At 44.8% G+C, this 19,797-nt stretch overlaps 10 protein-coding genes across 10 annotated transcripts; 7 read left to right on the forward strand and 3 right to left on the reverse strand.

Annotated features, from left to right (window-relative positions):
• Positions 1–254: 254 nt before the first annotated feature.
• Positions 255–1,631, forward strand: V1516DRAFT_618386 (major facilitator superfamily domain-containing protein; the record flags this gene model as incomplete). Its single annotated transcript, XM_066919408.1, has 1 exon — positions 255–1,631. The coding sequence occupies one exon, from the start codon at positions 255–257 to the stop codon at positions 1,629–1,631; it is 1,377 nt and encodes a 458-aa protein (XP_066779951.1).
• A 1,484-nt stretch (positions 1,632–3,115) lies between these two features.
• On the forward strand, positions 3,116–4,939 carry V1516DRAFT_55940 (uncharacterized protein). Its single transcript, XM_066919212.1, has 2 exons — positions 3,116–3,747; positions 3,848–4,939. Exons 1-2 carry the CDS (start codon positions 3,609–3,611, stop codon positions 4,807–4,809), a joined length of 1,101 nt encoding a protein of 366 aa, XP_066779952.1. The 5' UTR covers positions 3,116–3,608; the 3' UTR covers positions 4,810–4,939.
• V1516DRAFT_56519 (uncharacterized protein) lies at positions 4,882–5,520 on the forward strand. Its single transcript, XM_066919223.1, has one exon. The coding sequence runs from the start codon at positions 5,069–5,071 to the stop codon at positions 5,405–5,407; it is 339 nt and encodes a 112-aa protein (XP_066779953.1). The 5' UTR covers positions 4,882–5,068; the 3' UTR covers positions 5,408–5,520.
• A 113-nt stretch (positions 5,521–5,633) lies between these two features.
• On the reverse strand, positions 5,634–7,830 carry V1516DRAFT_683258 (uncharacterized protein; the record flags this gene model as incomplete). Its single annotated transcript, XM_066923499.1, has 2 exons — positions 5,634–7,458; positions 7,505–7,830. 2 exons carry the CDS (start codon positions 7,828–7,830, stop codon positions 5,634–5,636), a joined length of 2,151 nt encoding a protein of 716 aa, XP_066779954.1.
• A 794-nt stretch (positions 7,831–8,624) lies between these two features.
• V1516DRAFT_618542 (dolichol phosphate-mannose biosynthesis regulatory) lies at positions 8,625–8,905 on the forward strand (the record flags this gene model as incomplete). Its single annotated transcript, XM_066919414.1, has 2 exons — positions 8,625–8,690; positions 8,741–8,905. 2 exons carry the CDS (start codon positions 8,625–8,627, stop codon positions 8,903–8,905), a joined length of 231 nt encoding a protein of 76 aa, XP_066779955.1.
• A 141-nt stretch (positions 8,906–9,046) lies between these two features.
• V1516DRAFT_55944 (uncharacterized protein) lies at positions 9,047–11,958 on the forward strand. The gene is made up of 2 exons (XM_066919213.1): positions 9,047–10,998; positions 11,058–11,958. Exons 1-2 carry the CDS (start codon positions 9,188–9,190, stop codon positions 11,491–11,493), a joined length of 2,247 nt encoding a protein of 748 aa, XP_066779956.1. The 5' UTR covers positions 9,047–9,187; the 3' UTR covers positions 11,494–11,958.
• A 465-nt stretch (positions 11,959–12,423) lies between these two features.
• Positions 12,424–14,066, forward strand: V1516DRAFT_661848 (major facilitator superfamily domain-containing protein; the record flags this gene model as incomplete). The annotated part of the gene is made up of 2 exons (XM_066920395.1): positions 12,424–12,746; positions 12,818–14,066. The coding sequence occupies 2 exons, from the start codon at positions 12,424–12,426 to the stop codon at positions 14,064–14,066; spliced, it is 1,572 nt and encodes a 523-aa protein (XP_066779957.1).
• Positions 14,067–14,135: 69 nt separating this feature from the next.
• Positions 14,136–14,534, reverse strand: V1516DRAFT_661849 (uncharacterized protein; the record flags this gene model as incomplete). The annotated part of the gene is made up of 1 exon (XM_066920396.1): positions 14,136–14,534. The coding sequence occupies one exon, from the start codon at positions 14,532–14,534 to the stop codon at positions 14,136–14,138; it is 399 nt and encodes a 132-aa protein (XP_066779958.1).
• A 218-nt stretch (positions 14,535–14,752) lies between these two features.
• On the forward strand, positions 14,753–16,958 carry V1516DRAFT_668536 (uncharacterized protein). The gene has a single exon (XM_066921015.1). The coding sequence runs from the start codon at positions 15,104–15,106 to the stop codon at positions 16,688–16,690; it is 1,587 nt and encodes a 528-aa protein (XP_066779959.1). The 5' UTR covers positions 14,753–15,103; the 3' UTR covers positions 16,691–16,958.
• Positions 16,651–19,247, reverse strand: V1516DRAFT_668537 (isocitrate lyase). The gene is made up of 3 exons (XM_066921016.1): positions 18,708–19,247; positions 18,568–18,642; positions 16,651–18,418 (listed from the first exon to the last, which is right to left on the reverse strand). Exons 1-3 carry the CDS (start codon positions 18,921–18,923, stop codon positions 17,078–17,080), a joined length of 1,632 nt encoding a protein of 543 aa, XP_066779960.1. The 5' UTR covers positions 18,924–19,247; the 3' UTR covers positions 16,651–17,077.
• Between the last annotated feature and the right edge of the window lie 550 nt (positions 19,248–19,797).

Here is a 19,797-nt window from a genome sequence, read left to right on the forward strand (position 1 = left end):
CATTACTAAACACGCGAGAAAATAGACAATCAGTCGATGAAAACGCGATAGACATTAACATTGACACTCATGGCGGCGCCGATGTCGAAGAGGGACGAGTCCGACATAGGGATGTTCATAAAAACGGCAGTACAAACGTGACATCACGAGAATCGATGGTGGAAACTGATCTCGACGTCGACCTGGCCGAGTTGCATGGTGGTATATTTCAAGGTGTATCGTTACCAGCCAAGGGGACACCAGAACGAGATGAGATGGAACTAGAATTCAAACGGAAAATTGACTACGCGATTCTGCCAATCGTAATAGCCATGTACATGCTGAATTACCTTGACCGGAATAATATTGCGGCCGCAAAGCTGGGCACGTTAATGGAGGATCTGAATCTGACCGGGACTCAATATTCAACAGCGGTCTCGATTTTGTTTGTGCCCTATACATTGATGCAAATTCCGTCAAATCTACTGCTTGGAAAACTTGGCCATCCAAACATCTATCTTCCGTCTGCCATGGCCATTTGGGGAGCTCTTTCTCTTTGGACAGCATTTGTAAAAGGGTATCATTCATTAGTCTTTATCCGGTTTCTTGTAGGATTCGCGGAGGCAGCATTTTATCCTGGCACCGTGTTTTATCTGTCTTGCTGGTATACCAAATATGAAATTGCCAAGCGAAGTGCCATTTTTGTTTGCGGTAGCTGGATTTCGGGCGCATTCTCAGGACTCATTGCCTATGAAGTGCTGGAAAACCTTGATGGCGTCTTCGGCCTCGCGGCCTGGAGATGGCTATTTCTTCTTGAAGGGACAGTTACTGTTGCGGTTGCGCTCGCAGCCATACCAATATTGCCTAATCTACCCGCAACTACAAAATGGCTTTCTAAGGAAGAACGTCTTCTGGGAGTCATGAGAATGATTAATGATGTTGGCCAGCGGGACGATGACGACGCTCAGAGCGGCACAGCGAAGAAGAAAGGGTTCTGGTCGGCCTTGGAGGGATTTAAAATGGCAATTAAAGACGAGAAAGTACTTTTAATTTTGTGGATGCAGTTCAGTTTCGCCATGATGGGTGGACTCAATACCGTGTTCCCGTCCATCGTGGGCTCGCTGGGATTCAGCCAGGCGAAGACTCTTCTTTTGACTGCCCCTCCATGGCTTCTTTGCTCGGTCACTTCAGTATGGAATAGTTTCCACTCCGACATGACTGGCGAGCGATGTCTCCATATGGTCTGGGGAACAGGACTTGCGTTTGCGGGAGTCGCAATCTCATTGTTGACGCTCACTACGGGTTGGCGATATTTGGCGATGCTTCTGATGCTTCAAAACTACAACTCCTGGTCGCTGGGGTTTGCGTGGATGGCGACTACGATTCCTCGACCGCCCATTAAACGCGCCGCCGCAGTTGGAATCGTTAACCTAGGAGGCAATGTGCCCAACATCATTGTTCCATACCTGTTTTACACAGGTAGCGAGCCGCATTTCTATCTAGGATTCACAGTCTGCGGTTTTTTTGCTTTGAGTGCAATTGTTTCTGCGTTTGTGTTGCGAGGCGTGCTGGAAAGACGCAACAAGATTCTCGAGCGTGGAGGAAGTGTTGACAATCTTGATGGGCGTACCGGTTTCCGGTTCATGATCTAGTGTTGTCTTGGTTGGATAAGACAGCAAGGACTAGTAGGATGCAAATTTGTTTACGGAGTTTCTGATTAAGTATGGACTCTCTGAGTTGGTTGAATGGTATAGAAGTGATAGAGAAATGCTCGAGGTGTAATCTGTAGAAGCCGTAGCAGGAACGATGAACCTGGAGATAGGTACGTCTGGACCTGAATTGCTGCTGATTTTATGAGCTTCTTATACTAGGGCCTAGCCACGGCCATAGAAGTCCAATCTCTCTCGAAGAGTAGGGATCCAGAAATTATGGCCAGACTGGTTCGAAATAACAGGATTATATTACCTATGAGCCGAAATTAGACGATTTGAATTAACCCTGGCTCCAGCCAATGAGAGCAAGAAGAAAGCAGCGGAAGTCGAGTAAGAAGCAACTAACGGGGTCTTGTTTGGTTTGGCCCGAGCGGTCCAGAGGCGAGGCTGCGAGCGACGGGAACTGAGATTGGGTGAGGCGAGGAAAGATGGATTTATTGAGAACAACAAGCTTGGCAGAATGGATTGCTCTAGCTTGAAATTCTAGATCCTGACAGAGAGACCAATGCGATGATTTAGGGCAAAGAAAGATCTTAATAATTGGAGATCGTAAACAGAACAAAAAAGGCTGGTGGTTTCAACCAACGAGAGACCATTGATGGAGTTCTCACTGGTCTGATGGCAAGGGCCTGTGCTGCTGCTGCTGCTCTGCTGCTACTAATAAATGAACAAACAAAAACGGACGAGTTTCAGCAGGCCGCACTATATTAGATGAGAGCTTGCTACTAGAAACTTACTGTTCTATCGAGCAAATATCGACAAGATCAATATGAAAACACACACGCTTATGACATCCATTCTTCGGACCGCAGCACTATCGCATTTCTTGCTTGTACTCTGCTTTGTTCTGCCAGTCCCACTAGTTAGTTGCTCAGTTGCTGTCCGATGCACTCTACCATATTTGCCGCTTCAATTGCGGCTCAGAGGTTGAGAGTTAGTGGGTAGGCGAGTGCTAGTGTGTGCTAGTGTGTGTAGGCAGTAGGAGGAGCGGAGGACAGAGGACAACGGATAGCCGACAGCGGATGAAGTAAAGACAGACCGTGGACGACAGAGTATGGAACAGCAAACGACATAGCGACACAGCGTACGATAGACGGTCGCTAGCACTATGCAGACTGCAGTGAAGGAGCCAAAATCAGGAAGGAAGGTGGGATGAACTGGACAAACAGTGGCAAACAAACGTCCACCAGAGAAGGCCCCGCCACTATGTCATAATTTTTTTTTCTTCACTTTTGATGGGAGAATGTTTGCACCCGTCAACAGCAAGCTGCGTACTTTATTAGATCTCTCGTGACGACCGGTCCGGTCGAAAACAGCGTGGTTTCGTAGCCCTGTCGTACTGTTCTCTCAAAACTCGTCCATCTTGTTCGCTGAGTGATAGGAAACAGTTACACTCCTTGCGTGGTGTTTATGGACACCTTTAAACCCGATCATTTATCCTCTGGTCGCGTGAACCTCACATAGAAGGTCGCACTAAACCCTCGCTGAGCATAAGCTCGACCCCTGCGCTAAACCCGATTCAGTACACATAGGCGCCATCTCTGTAGAAACTTTAATTTTTTTTTGTTTGACGAACCAGCGGGAAAAAAAAAAGGTGCGTGCGAGGCAGCGTGAAGAAGCACGAGAGACAAGAGACTGGAAAAGAGCAGGCACCAGCACCCAGCAGATGTATAAGCAGCAAAGCGATAATTGACCAGTCGAAAGAGCTTTAGTTCGTTATCACGAACTCAACCTTCCCTTTTTCCTAATATTTCTCGTGCGTTTCGTCCGTTTCACTCTGGGTTGTGTCTCGCTCTGCCAACTTCCTCTGATCGCGGCACACAATACAAACTTCCTCATCACACACGCACACACTTGTCCGTAGCCCTTCTGTTTCTTTCCCGAGCTCGATATCGTCCACGCACACCACACTCGACCATGGACTCTTTTACTTCGCTCAAGCGTCGTCTCGATAGCGACGACGCCGACCTGTCTTCCGTCTCGTCTGCATCGACTCCGGAACTAGTGTTCTCAAAGCGTTTCCGCTTCGATGTGCAGCAGCTCGACGACTCCAAAGGTATGTGTGCGTACGGTCTGCTCCATGTCTCGCCTGCACGACAGACAGCCCAGCCAGTTACTACATTTCTCTGTTCTCCGACTAACATCAGGTTTAGCAGATTCTGCTGTTTCCTCGCCCGACGACAGGAGCGACCTCTTCGACATTTTCACTCCCTCTACGCAGGCGTCCTTGGACTCGTTTGGACTCGATGGCGAATTTTCCAGTCCCGTCGGCTCGACTGTCGAGTCCGCATCCTCGCTGCTTTCCCTTCCCGAAACTACAGAGTCTTCCGTATTAAACTCGTTTCTACCTTTCGAATCGTCTTTCCAGGACGACAGTCTGTTTTCTGACCGTGACGACTACAACGAGGCTTCTCGCTTGCCGTCCTCAGCCAAACATTCTACTTTTGCTCTCTTCCCACCCGCACCCCTCCCAACCACCACCACCTCTACCGCTACTTCTGTCTCTACCTCACGGGGTAATAATGTCTCCTCGCCCGCACGTTCGAAATTAATTAATATGTCAGGACCAGTTCTAGGCCAATGGAGCAATGATCGGCCCAATAATTCCGCTATAATCGCATCTACACACACACGTACTCCGAATCCAGCTGTTGGGTCTGCTCGTCTCCCAAAGAATTCGACGCATGTCCCAATCCAAGACTCGACTTCGGCTAGTTTCGAGGCTCTGCTTGAACAATACCTCGATGTTACCAATGTAGTCGAGAATCCTGTCGATGATTCTGTCAAGTTATGGATCGATCGCTATGCGACAATCCCTATCTGCGGTTATCTTAATCGTCCTATCGCCGACCGTGCACTTGAGCCTCCTTCCACTCAGCAAGTCGCATTGCAATCTCGACCGGTTAAATCTTTCAACAGACGGATGGCTGGCCCTACTTCGACACCTTCTGCAACTGTATCGGCTTCCTCTGTTATCTCAACGCAACGCCCGTCCAGTTTGACTCGCAGAGCCACTGCTCCTGCCTCTGTCTACGGTCTAAAACGACGCAGCTTTGCTATGGGGAAAGGTCGTGAGATGGTCGGTCTCGGTGTTGTTGTTGGCGATCTATTGTTGTGAGTTTTCGTCTTGATAGAAGCTTATATTTACGAGGTCTTTCGGAATATGCTTCAGCTCTCCATTTCTATTTTTTTTTCTATTTGGGTTTTTTTTATCTTCGGTGTTTGAAGGTTCTCTTTCGTACTTTTGATCCATGATCATGAGTATCGGTCGCGCATGACAATTCTCGCGCATAGTCATTCTTCTATTTGAGCTTCTTCCACGAGTTTACAAGCTCCAGAAAATATAGTACTTCTTTTTACATAGAAGTACAAATCATATGATTCGGTTTGGGTTCTTGTATACATTTATCGGGCATTTTGGGTTAATGAATCTATATATGATTTTTCAGTATATGATTTATTCTTTATTCTCTATTTTTTTGTTTCTCTTTCATTTGTTTCCTTGTTTTATAAAAGTTTTTGCTACTTGCTGTTTATTTGTGGTTGGCTGGGGTGCGCTTCCTTCCACTAGGTTTTCTCAAATCAACAATTTTCTTCAAGATCTGATGAACTATATGAGTTATACCTCGAATTTTTTAATGAATGCTACCTCTCTATCAAAGTATGTTTTTTTTTCTATTTGTACTTTCTGGTTTTTTCTTGTTGGTATATACTAGGGCTATTTAATTTTTTACCGGTCACTTTGCGCAAGCGATTTTTGTCCAGGGAAAATAAGATTTAATCATTTATCTCCTCTCTAAAATGCTATAATCGCGATATAATTCATCTATTTCATTAAACTCATTATTAAACTACATTGATGCTCTGAAAAACAACCGTGTGTATCACACGCCAAATAACAATCCTAGCAAACGCCTATGAATACTGAAACAGTTGAACACTCTAATTCCTTCCCCATTCTGTTCGAACACGAGACGGTGTAATCCGGTTTGAATCGGGTTGAGACTGATGCTGCTGCTGCTGAAATGAATTTCCGTTTGTCCGTCGTGAATACATGTTTGGCGGAATCCGTGTAGATCTGTAAGGCCTACTAGCTGATTCGACAGTAACAGGACTTGATGTTTCGGACTTTGTACCCAACTCCGCTCGAAAAACCTTTTCAGACACCATGCTATCTTGCACAGGAGTAGTAGGAACACTAAATGGACCAGTCCGAGACCGAAGAACTGGCTTTTCATCGTCAGGCACACTTCCTGAAAGTCGACGTTGGACCTCCCGCATACGTGCAGAAGCAAGTGCAGAAACACGGCTTATACTAGAATCAAGCTCGGATTGCGAAACAGGAATGGACTTCTCGATCGCTTGGTCGGCAAGCATCGTTTGAACCGGTGAAAGCCCTTTAGGTCGCCCTGGTACCTCGGATCTTTCTTCATTGACAAGTGGATTTTTAATCTCAGTCGATCCAACACCAATCGACGCTGGAACTGTCCCACTCGTTGGGGCTTTTGGACTGCTAACCTGCGTATCAACACTTAAGACTGGCTTGGATCCTGCTGAGATTTCTACTTGAACTGGAGGTGCAATTTCCGCGTTGTTATCATCCGAAGACTTGTCCGACAGCACTATAGAATACATGTTGGGATCATTTACTGTACTAGGCTGTCCAAATGGACCAGGTGAAGATTGCACTACCGTGCCATAGACTGTTGATCCTCGAATAGGCACAGGCTGCATCACAGGTTGCTGGTCGTATCCAACAGATTGCCATTGCTGATCATATTTCGATCCATTCATCGCACTCCGTGTAGCCATATATGTCCGCCAATAATTCCTTCCTTCGCTTGTCCCTAAATCAAACCGATTGCCATCTAGTGTGACAATGCATCTCGACTGACCATTCTGGTTCATCGCCATAGGACCACTACTGATCATATTGCCTACATCTTGCTCGACATTGTAATATTCTTCTGAAAATTGACCATTCTCGCCTTGAGAATATGGTAAAGGCCCTGAATTCTGAAACAGAGTGGCGCCATTACCGTCAGTTAATTGATATACCCACTGCCACAATCGACCTAGTGATTCCTTCAGCTTTTCCAGTTCTCGGCGTACATCTCCTCCACGGTTTAAACGACCCTGAAGATTGCGCGAGTCAGATTTGGCTGTTTGCGCAACTTCAAGAATCTTCTCCTTCATCATCTCAATCTCTCGATTGTTACTTTGGAGCCCAATTTGAAGTTGCTTAAGAAGCGCGTGTGAAAGCTCAGTTGTAACATCTGAATTTATCTGAGTTGAACCACCACTCAGAGGAGTGTAGACAGTGGAGTTTAATGTGACTGAATTTTCTGAACCGTGAGAGTTATCCAAGCCAGGGCGGAGATCCATGAAATTGTTGCTATTGTCCTGAGTAGCAACTTCAGTAGTGGATGGTGAAGGTTCCTCGATACCTTCTTCATAATCCATAGCTGAAGGTTCTTGTGCTGTAATATTATTTGAAATATCCTCGACTAAGTTTGGACTAGCTGTAGCTGCAATTACTTCATCTCCGTCTGGCACCAGTTCAGCCTCGGCTTGACCAGTCTCAGATTTCCAATAGTAATATAGACTGGCTGCTAATAGTCCGACGTAAAATACAAGATCCACCAATGATATATTCGAATACCATGGTACTGGGGTTACATCAGCCGATTTAGAAACAATCATGCATTGATGAAGTTGATCTAAGACCGAGCTGTTTGGTGATGCTCGTGATGCTTCGGCCACACATCTAAATTGATAAGTAAGCAATCCTTGCACACAGTAAATCTACTCACTCCGTAAGATATTCCGGAATATCTACTAAAACTTTGAGAACGTCTGACTGTGGTTCAGATTTGGACTCTAAAATAACATCTGTTGTCTCTTTCCAGGTTTGATCTGCAATTTCCCGAGACGGTATAAACTCTTGTGAAGCTTCTAGTGCGGACGAATGCCGTTGTACAAATTTCGGAAACAGGATTTTCGTTGCAACGAGGCCCATCTGAGTGGCAAATAATAAAGCGTTTATTCCAACAATCGCACCAGCAAGAGTCTGCTTAGAAAGTAAACGTCGAGCTGCCGGATTATCTTCAAAACCAAGTTTTGAAATCACCGGAGCCATGATATGAAGAGAGTAGCAGGAGAAGAAGTAGAAGCAGAGATGGAATAAGAGCTCTAAAACAGAACGAAAAACATTCTTAAATTCCAGCCATCGGCCATTAGTTGTTTAGATGCAGTTTAAAAATGGGCCAGACAGTATTTACATTTCTCCAAACTGACGCGCTTCAACTCTTGTGACATGCAACTGAAATTGGACGATTCAGGCTCCCAAGTTGTCGCCTACCAGCAAAACACAATTCATCCATCAAAAAATTTCATAGTCTTGCCTGAACTATCTCTTTTATGTAGTCCGCACATTTGGCTGCTCTTGCAAACTTAGACAATGTCCTTAGCTGACGTTACGTATCAGATTTTCACTTTCCGCAAAATTCATTTGCAGTATTCACCTGAGACGCAGTCTGATGCTTTCTAATGAGAAGCCCATTTTATTAAGTCCCAATGAGCACGGATTAGCTATTAAAGTCGCCGATCTTTCTCTGCTGTGTGAGATTAAAAACTCTGAAATCTTCATTTGCTATTTGCATTTTACTGTTTCCAGGATTATAGCTCTTTGATTTATTTTGATTTTCTTGACTCTTGTCATATAATTTTTGAAGCACTATCTTATCTTGCTAGAGTCAACTCCCCATGTTTAATATTAAAATTTGCTGATATGCTCATCCGATTTAATACAGGCTTAAGATGAATCGTAGATCTGAGAAGAGGTCCACGTGATATCCATAGATCGAGGTGAAGCCAGATATCAACCTCTGTTAACAAGACTATGTTCAAGCGGAAATACAGTTCGTCGTAATAATGGGGATTCTGTTTTTTATGTCAACGTTATTGTTTATATATTATACAATATGGGCATTGGTTATGGTAGGTCTAGCGGCATCATACTACGGCAGTGATAACTAATTGAAGTGTAGCCATTTGTTGATAGTACGCAACCTGTACAAAAGTACTTTCCACCTCGAGAATGGGCAATCAAAGTTCCTGTTATCATATTATTATTAATTATGGGAATGCTTGGTAGTTTTCTAGGAGTAGTTATGATTCGGTCTAACAGACCGCTCACGACAAAATCCTTTTAGAGAACGGACCGAAACTTGTAACTGACTTTCTTACTATTTGATTCATCGAAGCAGCATTTATCTGGCGTTTGCTTTTGGAGCATAAATGAGAATTTAATTTAATTGGTTTGGGATATTCTAGATTAATTTAAAATGAAAGCGTCTAGAATTTCGGTCAACGTCACTTCTAAATACCATCTCACGATTCGTTTGTTCCAAGGTGAACAAATACGCTCTACCACGCACCCTGGACTTTCTTGATCTAACACTTCTCCTTCCCATAAAAATATCATTTCGGACACGATGGCAGAAATATTTGTTACTCTTATGGAAGAAGCCGAATTAGCCGAACAATCAGAAAATGAGAGTTTGGTGAACTCTGATTCTTTAGATCAGAACTCGATGGAGGCACTAATTCCTCCAAATCCATCCCCTGAACGTCCAATATCTGCTAGTATCCAGGCTAATCTTCTTCTTGACAGTCAAACCTCGCCAAATCGCACACCTGGCGAGCCTGTTGCAGCAAATGACTCAGTTACCAGTAGATATTCTGAATATCTGAAAATTGCAGGCGAATCAAAGTTGCTACGAGATCAACTGGAAAGAATAGCTTTGAGCTCAAATGATTTGAATGATCTTAAAGAAGACACAAGCATTAGATCACCCGAAATTCTGGATACTGTTCCCGAAGAGGATTTGTTTGAAGCAAAGGATGTAGACGAACTCGATTCAGAGTTGCCTGATTATGAAGATTGCGCTTCTCAACAAGTTGGACATGATCATAATTTAGGATCTGCTATTTATCATTCTCCAAATGCCCTGCAAGAATCCGATATTGGACTTGCTGTTTCAGATTTTAATCCTGCTTTCGATACAGATGGATTTGAAGTTTCCGATTTCTCACCACCGATTGAATACCAATACAGCAACCCTGATGGAAAGTCTGAAATTCGTGAATATCCAGAGCTTCCAAGATTGATCTGTAATACTCTTCCTGAGTTCGATGAAGAGGAGGTAATGCTCCCTGAAAGTATTGAATCTGGGCAGACTGCGTGTTTGACTTCCATTTCAATGGCGTGCGAGCCGTCGACCTCACCTACCGAAGAGCAGATCAAAGAGGAACCAGCGCGAGTGGAAAGTGCAAATACATTGCTCCAGCTGTCTGAGACAGGAGTTTCGGAGGAAGCGCCATCGGATTTCCAAGAAGACTCTATTGAAATTATCATCGATAACTTCCCAGATGTCTCTCCTGAAACGCCAATGAAAGATTATCTTCTTGACCCATATCCGGTTCATAACTTTGCTGGCAATATCGGGACTCAACATAATTCGGCCTTCTCGAGAAAAGTGTCGTTGTCCACGACTCAATCATCTGAAAATTCCAGAACGTCTAATTCTGACCGACCTGACCTTGCAAGTTCACCAGCTGGTTTTGTGTATCGTACAGTTAGCGGTCGTCGCGCGATGGACGAGCTTTCCATGAATTTATCCAAATCCGCAAATTCTAGAGGAAGCACAGAACGCTTGAAGCTAGCTAAAGGCCGTGAGTCTGATTTGCTTGAGTTTCAAACTCAGATACAAGATACTAGGGCAATGGATGAAGCGGTGATTACTACAAGTACAGTTAGACAGCGTTCGCTTACGTTTCCACATGATATGGGTGTTTTTGGAATGAGGCACCGTAATGTCCAGATTCAGAAGGGCCAAGGATTCAAGCAATCGTACGAACGTTCAGGACAGAATCGGCGTTATCCGCTCCGGCATAAGATTGCAAGAACTGAGACAAAGTCAGATTATAATGTATCAGATAGTGACTCTGATTTAACAGCCGAATATGCAGTAGAGAGAACTAATCTTGATGACATTGTCAGTTTATTATGGGAAGTTATTGACAGCTGGAAGTTTAAAACAACGAACACATGCAAGAAGTTTTTATTATTTCTTAAACTGTCTGCTGGAGGAATAGATGTCTGGGAATGGGCTCAGGAGAACTTTGACGTGGTTATCGGAATAGCTTGTGCAATTGTGATCGTCGGAATAGTGTTCGTGAGCACCTGTTCATGGATTGACAGCGATGGAAGAGATGTCATGAGCCTGCGGACAAGAATCTACGAGTGAGTTAACTAAGTTACGAATTTTTTTACATGTGCGTTTGACTGACAATATACGGCAGGTGTGCTGCGGACACTGGCGCCTATCAGCCTACGCTAGAATGTGTTAGTGGGGTTAGATTCCCTTCGTTGTTTCCTCTCGCCGGCGTGACTGTTGATCATCCATATTTGCATTTGTGGATCTTGTCCGATCTGTACATGATATCACTTTTGATTGGGTTTGTTGGTCTTCCGATTGGGATTACAGCTGTGTTTGGCTTCTTGATGGGAGTATCATGCGGAGCCTATTTATCGCTCTTAGTGAGCGAGAGAATGTTGCGTTGGCTATTGAGGATCACAGTGCAACAAGTGGTCAATGCAAGTAACGAAGGCAGAAAAATCGGAGACTTGATTTCAGGCAGTGACGACGAACTGCAAAGTTTAGGTGTAGCAGATCTTGTACAAGACGATAAATCGGGAAGAACACTCAAGAGAGTAAGAGATGAGGTGCAAACGTGAGAAACGTTCGCAAGGAGTGCGGCGTTGTAACCGCTGATCAAGAACGGATGAGGATTAAGAGTAAGCTGCCAGAGAAGAAGTATTGCTGTGATTCAAGTGGGGGGGATATAGCGGAGAGAGGTGTGAAGACAGATAGGAAGATTAGGAGATGTAACTATTATTGCATATATTATGAATGTATATATCATTATTCTTATTAATGTTATGATCATGATTATTACGTATAAATGCATGTATCTGATTAGGAGTTCCTATAACGGATACACATAGCAAGCGAAATGTGATCTGCAGAAACGAAGTCTGCAAAAGGCTGTGGGGTTCGAGAGGCTCGAATAAAGTGGCATCTTTTCGCCTGGATTATGCGCCGGATACCCATAAATTACGAACGATAAGAAATATAAGAGTGGAGTTTGAATGCAAATACAGAGAGAACAAGCCCGTACGTGACAAAGCCGTTGCTGGAGCTCAAGCAAGGGAAGGTCGACGATTCAGTGGGATGGACTTCTATATCTGGAAACCTGACGTATTTACTATGGAGACTAGAGTGGGAAAAGCCTTGGGACACGACAACAGCATACAGCCAACCGTGAATTCAGGAGAAACTACGATAACTCATTAGGAATAGACTCTGAAAAAGCCATCGCTGTGGCGGTGAAAAACAAGGAAATGTAGAAGGATTTCCCAGAAGTCTGTGCTCAATATCATATGTGGTGGTTAATCTGCAGTAGATGGGATTTTCGTTTAGGAAGTGGACCTAGATTAGTCTTCACAAGCGCGGGGGAGCTGTTCTCGCAGTACGAAGGCTATATATAAATGTATTTATTTGCGAGACCAGATCTCTCGCCAAAATTCACACTCCATCTCTGTATCTCTCTACTGTGATCTTTCTCCAGTGCGCCGGCTCTGACTGAGAAAAACATTCGTGCAATTATGTCTTCCGTTCATACCATTCAGCCGACTCTCGAACCAACAGTTTCACTGCCCGAAAACACGGTGACCATCGAACGGGGTCGGTCGGTAATAAATTTGTCGAATCATCGCGCTCTTAGCAGCAGTTACAGTCATGGAGAGTCAGGAATCGCTGAAGACTCAGAAATTATTGAACTCGTGAATTTGGAGAAATCAGACAGCTGTGTAGAAAGAGTGCTCACAGTGAACAGAAGTGAACCCTCCTCCAGCGACCAGCAAACAGACCTACCTAACGCTACTCATCAAGATTCTATACATTTACCACAACGAGTGCATGTAAAAACGTATGTGTGGATTCTATTGTTCTAAATCAAATGAGAAAGCTATGGAATTACAGACTAACATTACGTCCTAGGAGTTTTCGAGATCGCATGCGAGTAGCAAGCGCCGCTCTTACTATTCTGGTCATAGGCTGCAATGACGGTGTTGTCGGCGCAATTCTACCCTACATAGAAAGTCATTACGGTCTCAGCTATGGAGCAGTTTCAACTTTGTGGTTGGCCAACTCGATCGGATTCATTATTATCGGGGTACTGAGCCAATTCATCTACACGAGAATCGGTCGAAATGTGATGATCTCAGGTGGACCGCTCTTGCTCGTCATCATGTACGCAATGATCATTCCCTCTCCACCATTTCCGGTTGTCGCTGTTGCGTTTTTCGTGGGCGGCCTAGGAATGGCGTTGATTATCGGTCAAGTCAATGTGTATCTATCGCATCTCGAGCCCATGGAAATCCTTTTTGGTATTGTGCATGGAAGTTATGGAATTGGAGCAACAATCAGTCCCTTGGTTGCGACAGCACTTATTTCAAAGGGAGTGTATTGGTCTAATTTCTATGCGATTCTGTTGGGCCTTAACGTGCTGACTGCAGCATTCAGTTCTTGGGCCTTCTTTGGATGTGACAGAGATCTAGGTAATCTTCATATGCTGCACAAATACAAGAAACTACAGCGGTCGGGAGTAACAGAGGAAGCTGGAGAGGAAGCCATCCCTGCTACAGCATCAATTATAGAAAATTCAGTGTATCATGATGCTCTTCGAAGCAAAGTGACAATCGTTATGGCAGTTTTCTATCTCTTTTACCAAGGAGCAGAGGTTGCACTTGGAGGCTGGATTGTGTCGTTCATGATTGATATTCGTGGCGGTGACCCTAATAAGGTTGGGTATGTTTCTGCTGGTTTCTGGGCTGGAATTACTTTGGGTAGATTCATTCTCAACCAATTTTTATCACGTCTCATGCCTATCCAATTTGTTGTATACATTCTCCTGCTTGTTATTATCGCATTCGAGCTCATGACATGGTTGATTCCGAATGTTATAGGAAGTGCAGTCGCAATTTCCATTGCAGGATTTTTTATTGGTCCGGTCTTTCCGACCGTCATCACGTACGTTAGTGGGAACCTTCCGCGCAAGATCCAGCAGTTTTCGCTCACATTGGCGTCGGCATTCGGTTCGTCTGGTGCCGCTCTATGGCCATTTATTACCGGTATGCTCGCTCAATCGAAGGGTGTATATGTGGTACACCCTATTGCCATATCACTCTTTGCTTCGTTATGCTTCTTGTGGTGGCTGATTGCAACCCCACAACGTAAACTCGAGTAGATGAAATGTAGCCTTGTATAATATAATAAATGTTTCGGGTATGTTTATTAGTGATGATCTTCATAATTGTTATATCTGGTTAGAGTTGTCCTCTCGAGCAGCAATTAGGTCTCGAAGTAACTGTCTAGATTCCAGCAACCTTGAATTCGTAAATTCCCAGACCAGTACTGCAGTAACTTCAATAGTGTTTCGTTCTGTATCATTTGCAGTTACCCTTCCGATAATATTCACCCAAGCTTCTCGTTGCGTACAAGCTATATTGAAGCGTTTCGTATCTAGCAAAGGTACCTCCACGTTGACAGAGGCGGTATACAGATCACTGTCCGACACGGAATCTGTTACTGTAAGGATGCACAAAGCAGAATCATAATGTTCAACCTTTCCTATGAATCTGTATCTTTGCCAGTTATTTATGTCTGCAGCCGTCACAAGTTTCGGAATAGTAGTTAATCGCGTTCCTTTGTCCATATTCCAGGACCCTGGCGGATTGAATCAACTCTTCCGTCTAATTCATGTTACTTTTGGGATAAATACAATGCAATTCAAATTTGTCACATGATTTGTCACATGATCACATAGATGACCAATCAATCCATTCTGAGGAATACTGCATCGTGACAAATTATCTCAGCCTTTCTCCCCAGGCAGCTCAGGTCACTGTGGTCATCCTTCTGATAAGTGACGACGACTACGCTGAGAGTCGTCTGAAAAATACTCGCGAAGCTGTCTTGCCCACAGGAACGAAATTTCTACACGTGAAGATTGTGCAAGAGCCGCGAGAGCAAAACTGAGCACAAAAGACCAGAGAAAAGATCGAAAATTGCTGGATTCCGCGCACTCGCACGCGTGCTTTGAAGTTTCTTTGCCCGTGTTTGCGGACGCTCTCTTGTGCGTATCGCGGTGAATTGCGCCCGATTGAAAAAAGACGAGAGAGAGGGAGAGCTAGAGCGAGCAACGCAAATACTTTCGACGAAGCACGCGTTTAACTTCTATATTTTTTAATCTGTCAGTCTATTTTTGCAATACGACCGACCAGAATGATCCCTGCTCATCCAATCCATCAGAGCATGCTTGAGACGCCCGCTTTGGCGGCGTTCCAATATTCAAATTCGAGTCAAGCAGCAGCTGCTGCAGCAGCTGCCGCTGCCGCTGCCGTCGCTGCCTCAGTAGGTCCTTTGACCTTGGCAGACGAGCTGCCAGCTGGTGTTTCTCCTTGCACTTATCTACTCCGTGACCGGACTCCTGCGACCGTGTATCCGATTACGAGCTTCGACTCTGTGCCTGTGTCGTTACAGGCGTTTCTATGCAATCAGCTTAATATCGAAATTGAACGAGGCGAAACTTTCCCAATGATAGATCCTCTTCCACTGGAGGCATTTCTGTCGTATTGGTTTTCTTCTTTCGCTGCAATTATGCTTCTAGGGGATGCTCCTACGATGACGGAAGATAGAGATTGGTCTAAAGAATGTTTTGGGTCTTTCTACATTAAGCCAAACTATCCAGGTCGGTCGGCTCACATATGCTCAGCCGGATTCATAGTTCCTGCTAGAGCACGGTCAAAAGGTATTGGTCGCGTACTGGGTGAATGCTATATCACTTGGGCTCCAAAATTGGGTTATACATATTCTGTTTTCAACTTAGTCTTTGAAACCAATGTGGCTGCGCGCCGAATATGGGAGAGCATTGGATTTAAACGTATTGGACGCGTTAAAGGTGCCGCCTATCTAAAAAACCACGAGCACCCTGTCGACGCTATCATGTACGGGCGAGATCTGATCGGGGCTCAAGAAGATCCCGTTGGAGAATTACGATTTGATAGGATCAAATTTTATCTAGAGACCGGTAGATATCCACCACAGGCAGATCGTCAAGAGAAGTCTCGGTTGCGTTCTTCTGCGGCTCACTACAAGCTGCGAGACGGACGTTTAATGCTAAAAGACCGAGAAGTCATCCCTGAGCCGGATCGTCAGCTTTCCATAGCGACGGAAGTGCATATGGCTGGTCATGTTGGCATCAACAAAACTACTGCCACAATCGCTGAAAAATATCATTGGCCTCGAATAAAAGAGACTGCTGCGGCAGCGATTCGCCTATGCGCTGAATGTAGAGAAAGCGCTCGCGTACCTCCGGCAGTGGCTTCGCCGGCTCCTACATCTAGAGCACCAACAACACTTACAGTCTCTTCGGACCGTCAAAATGTTTTGCACAATCAATCACATCATTTACAACACCAGCGAACACAACATTTTGATCATCATCATAGCCAGCACAATCACCGCCATCACCATCAAACTGTGTCCTCCCATAAGCTGCCTTCGTCCGCACAAGCAAATGCAGCTGGCGTGCTTCACTCACAGCAACACCAACAAAATCAACAAGAGCAGGTTCAAAATGGCAATGTCGTTGACCCGGATGGACAAGTGGGCTTGGGTGTTCATGTTAGTCCCCAAAATGAAGTTGTCGATAATGGAGCTGATGCAACTGCGGTCGCGAACGCAGTCGCAAATGCCCTTGGTATTGGCGCTACTCCGGGCGATGAAGACGATGATGGTGTGGATGTCGGAAACGCGGATGAAGACCAAATGTCCTGGCTACATTATGGTGATTTGCCAAATATAGTCTGAGGAATGTCGACGATGGTCGTCCTTCATAGCGAATCAAATTTATACAAGCGGAGTTGTAGGATATTAGTTACAAACGTATACTTACGTATATATAGAGTATGTGCGTTTCAAGGTTACTTGTATTGATTGTAAATACCAGAATCAAATTTCAGTTCTACTGAACACTAATACTGTAATATGAAACAAAAATCATTGCGTTAGACAATACTAAGACGACAAAATTAGACCAACACCTTTTGCAATAGATGAAAAAAGAGTGCGCTTCAAATTTTTAAGTTTTTTCTCCACGTCTTTTTCATCTTTTCAAAACACAAAATAAATATCCAGAAGAATTTCCCTTAAAAAAAACCAAAAGTACAAACTACCACACTTTTTACCATGTCACGTTTATGCACCCTTGAACTGCTCCTCAGTGACACCCTTGCCCATTGCAGCAGTCGAGCTGACACCGCCAGAGACCATCTTCAGCAAAGAGTCAATGTACTCAGCACCAGACCATTTCTGATGCTTGACAACCTCGACCTTCTGATCGATTTCAGGCTTCTGGACAAATTGACCATAAGCACGCATACCAGTCTCAGCATATTGACGGGCAAAAGAGTCAACAGAAAGAGCAGTGGTATGGAGACCAGCAAGAGTAATGAACTGCCAAACATATCCAAGTTTAGCAAGACGCTTAATATAAGTCTCCTGATCATCTGCGGACATAGCAGTAGTCCAATTGAAAGAGGGGGACAAGTTGTATGCGAGCCACTGATGGGGATGAACAGCCTTGACACCAAGGGCGAATTCCTCGGCCTGCTTGTAATCGGGATACTTGGACTCCATCCAAAGGAGATCGGCGTAAGGAGAGTAAGCAACAGCACGAGCAACAGCATAAGCGGTACCGCCCTGAATTCTGTAGTAACCTTCACGGGTACGTGGAGCATCCCAATCGAAGAAAACTTCGAGACCAGTCAAAGACTTGGTAATGGCACGAGCCTCAGGATTAGATTTGCCCTTAATAGCAGCCTCAAACTTAGCAATGAGAGCATCTTTGCTTGAGAAAGATCCGGAACGAATGGCGTCAATGACGGCATCCTTGTAAGACTTAATGCCAGCAACAGCAAGCCATTCGTCCTCGATCTTCTGGAGTTCATCTCCCTGCTTGCCAGCCTGCTCAGCCTGGTACATAATGGTGCTGAGAGCAGGAAGAGTAGAATTGGTAGATCCGAGAATGAAAGGATGGTCACGGGGGTCAATGGTAGAAGTAATAAGAGTAGCAGCCTCAGAATCAGTACGGGCGATAGCAAGGAGGTCAACACCCATGATATCAGCCTGAGCACGGATAGCAACAAGACGGTTGATATGCTCGGAGGTAGGAACAAGAACCTTTCCGGCCATGTGACCGCACTTCTTTGTACCGGGGGCCTGATCTTCAATATGAATGCCAGCTGCACCGCGCTCGACAAACATCTTGGTCAATTTCAGAATAGCAGTGATACCACCATGTCCAGTGTCGGCATCAGCAATGAGCGGTCGGAGGAAGTCAATGTAATCCAACTTGGCACGCTCAGAGATAGGTTTTGAAAGACGGTCTTCATGCTGCTTTCGGTCGTGGAAAAGCTGTGCGAACCAGAGGTGCTCGACCTTATTAGGAACGGTATCCATAGGATAATCGGCAAGATCAGGAGAAGGTTCATTCGATGACGAAGCAGTGGAGGAACATTGCCAGCCCGAAACATATACCTACAAATAAATGTTAGCATCTTTGGTCATAGGCCGAATTTGTGGGGACGCCACCGCCGCACGGAGACGTGGAGAGACAGCGCTTCTGGGGAAGGCATTCCCATACGCATAAGAAACGCATTGAAGAAGAAATAGAAAAAAATACTTACAGAGTCAAGGTATTTAGCCATCTGGGCTACATGAATAGGATCAAGAGCACCGAAAGTGAAAGAAACAGTTTTATTCTGGAAAATGTTAGAGATCGAAAGTTCATTGCCATATCACACAAATCAAATCTGTGAATCATTACCTTATCGTGCTCCTGGAGAAGAGCGAAGAGCTTCTTGCTCATTTGATTGACAGGATATTCCATTTTAATAGTTCCACGCTTCTGAACAATTGCCTCAGCAGTGTAGGGACGAGTAGTGTGCTTCCAGCGAGAGTCGGTCCACCATTTCTTAACGGCAGCGACATCTTCTTCGTACTGGCGCTGCTCAGCAGCAACATCGATGGGTGAGTATGGCATATTGTCTGATGGTCGGTTAATCTTCTTCTAACACAGATATCCTCAATATAGAACCTTAGGAAGTCCAAAGTGGATTCGTTCTGGTTTAAATATGAATGCTCAACAGTCCTGAGACCACGGCCGCCGCTACGGCCAGTGAGACGGACCGTGGCGGGCGGGCGGAGCGAGTCATGTGATGAATCACGTGGAACGGATCACGGAGCAGCCACGTCGGAGCTGGTTCGGAGTTGCGGATCGGACTGACCAGTGATATAGAAAAACAATAGTAAAAAATAAGATAAATAAAACAAATAACTAATATTATTGATATTCAGTTGATTTTTTATTGCTGCAGAACGAGAATGTTCCGATCTTTGGGCGCGTTTATTGCTCTTATTTTAGCGGTGCAGTTGCTGGAGTGGGACCGGATCCGGGGAAATTATCACGTGGATCACTTAATTGTCTCCGGCGGGATCAGTTGGTACCGATGAAGCGCAAAAATGTGATTCAGCTAAGATTGCGAATATTCGTGGAGGTGATCGAAAAAAATGCATAAACTGGACGCTATATTACGTTTTGATAAATACATATTCAGTGTCAGATACCTAGAGTTACCACCACAAATCTATGTACCCGTGGTGCAGGGTTGCTTGGTCTTGTATTGACCGTCTTTGATCGGCATGATCTCATGGCCAGCGTTGTCGACACCACATGATGACAACCCAAGCAGCAATGACCTGGATCATTATCTACCCCAGACAACGCATTTCCTACAATAGAAGCTGATCCGATAATCAGGAAGCAATCGATTGATGCAGACGAAATAAGATTATATAATAGCTACTTCCATTTCGACTATTCCACACTCTGTAATCGGGTGGTCACCGGTCGCAGC

Source organism: Lipomyces oligophaga (assembly GCF_038497815.1).
Source record: "Lipomyces oligophaga strain CBS 7107 unplaced genomic scaffold V1516scaffold_1, whole genome shotgun sequence".
Taxonomy (NCBI): Eukaryota; Fungi; Ascomycota; class Lipomycetes; order Lipomycetales; family Lipomycetaceae; genus Lipomyces; species [Lipomyces] oligophaga.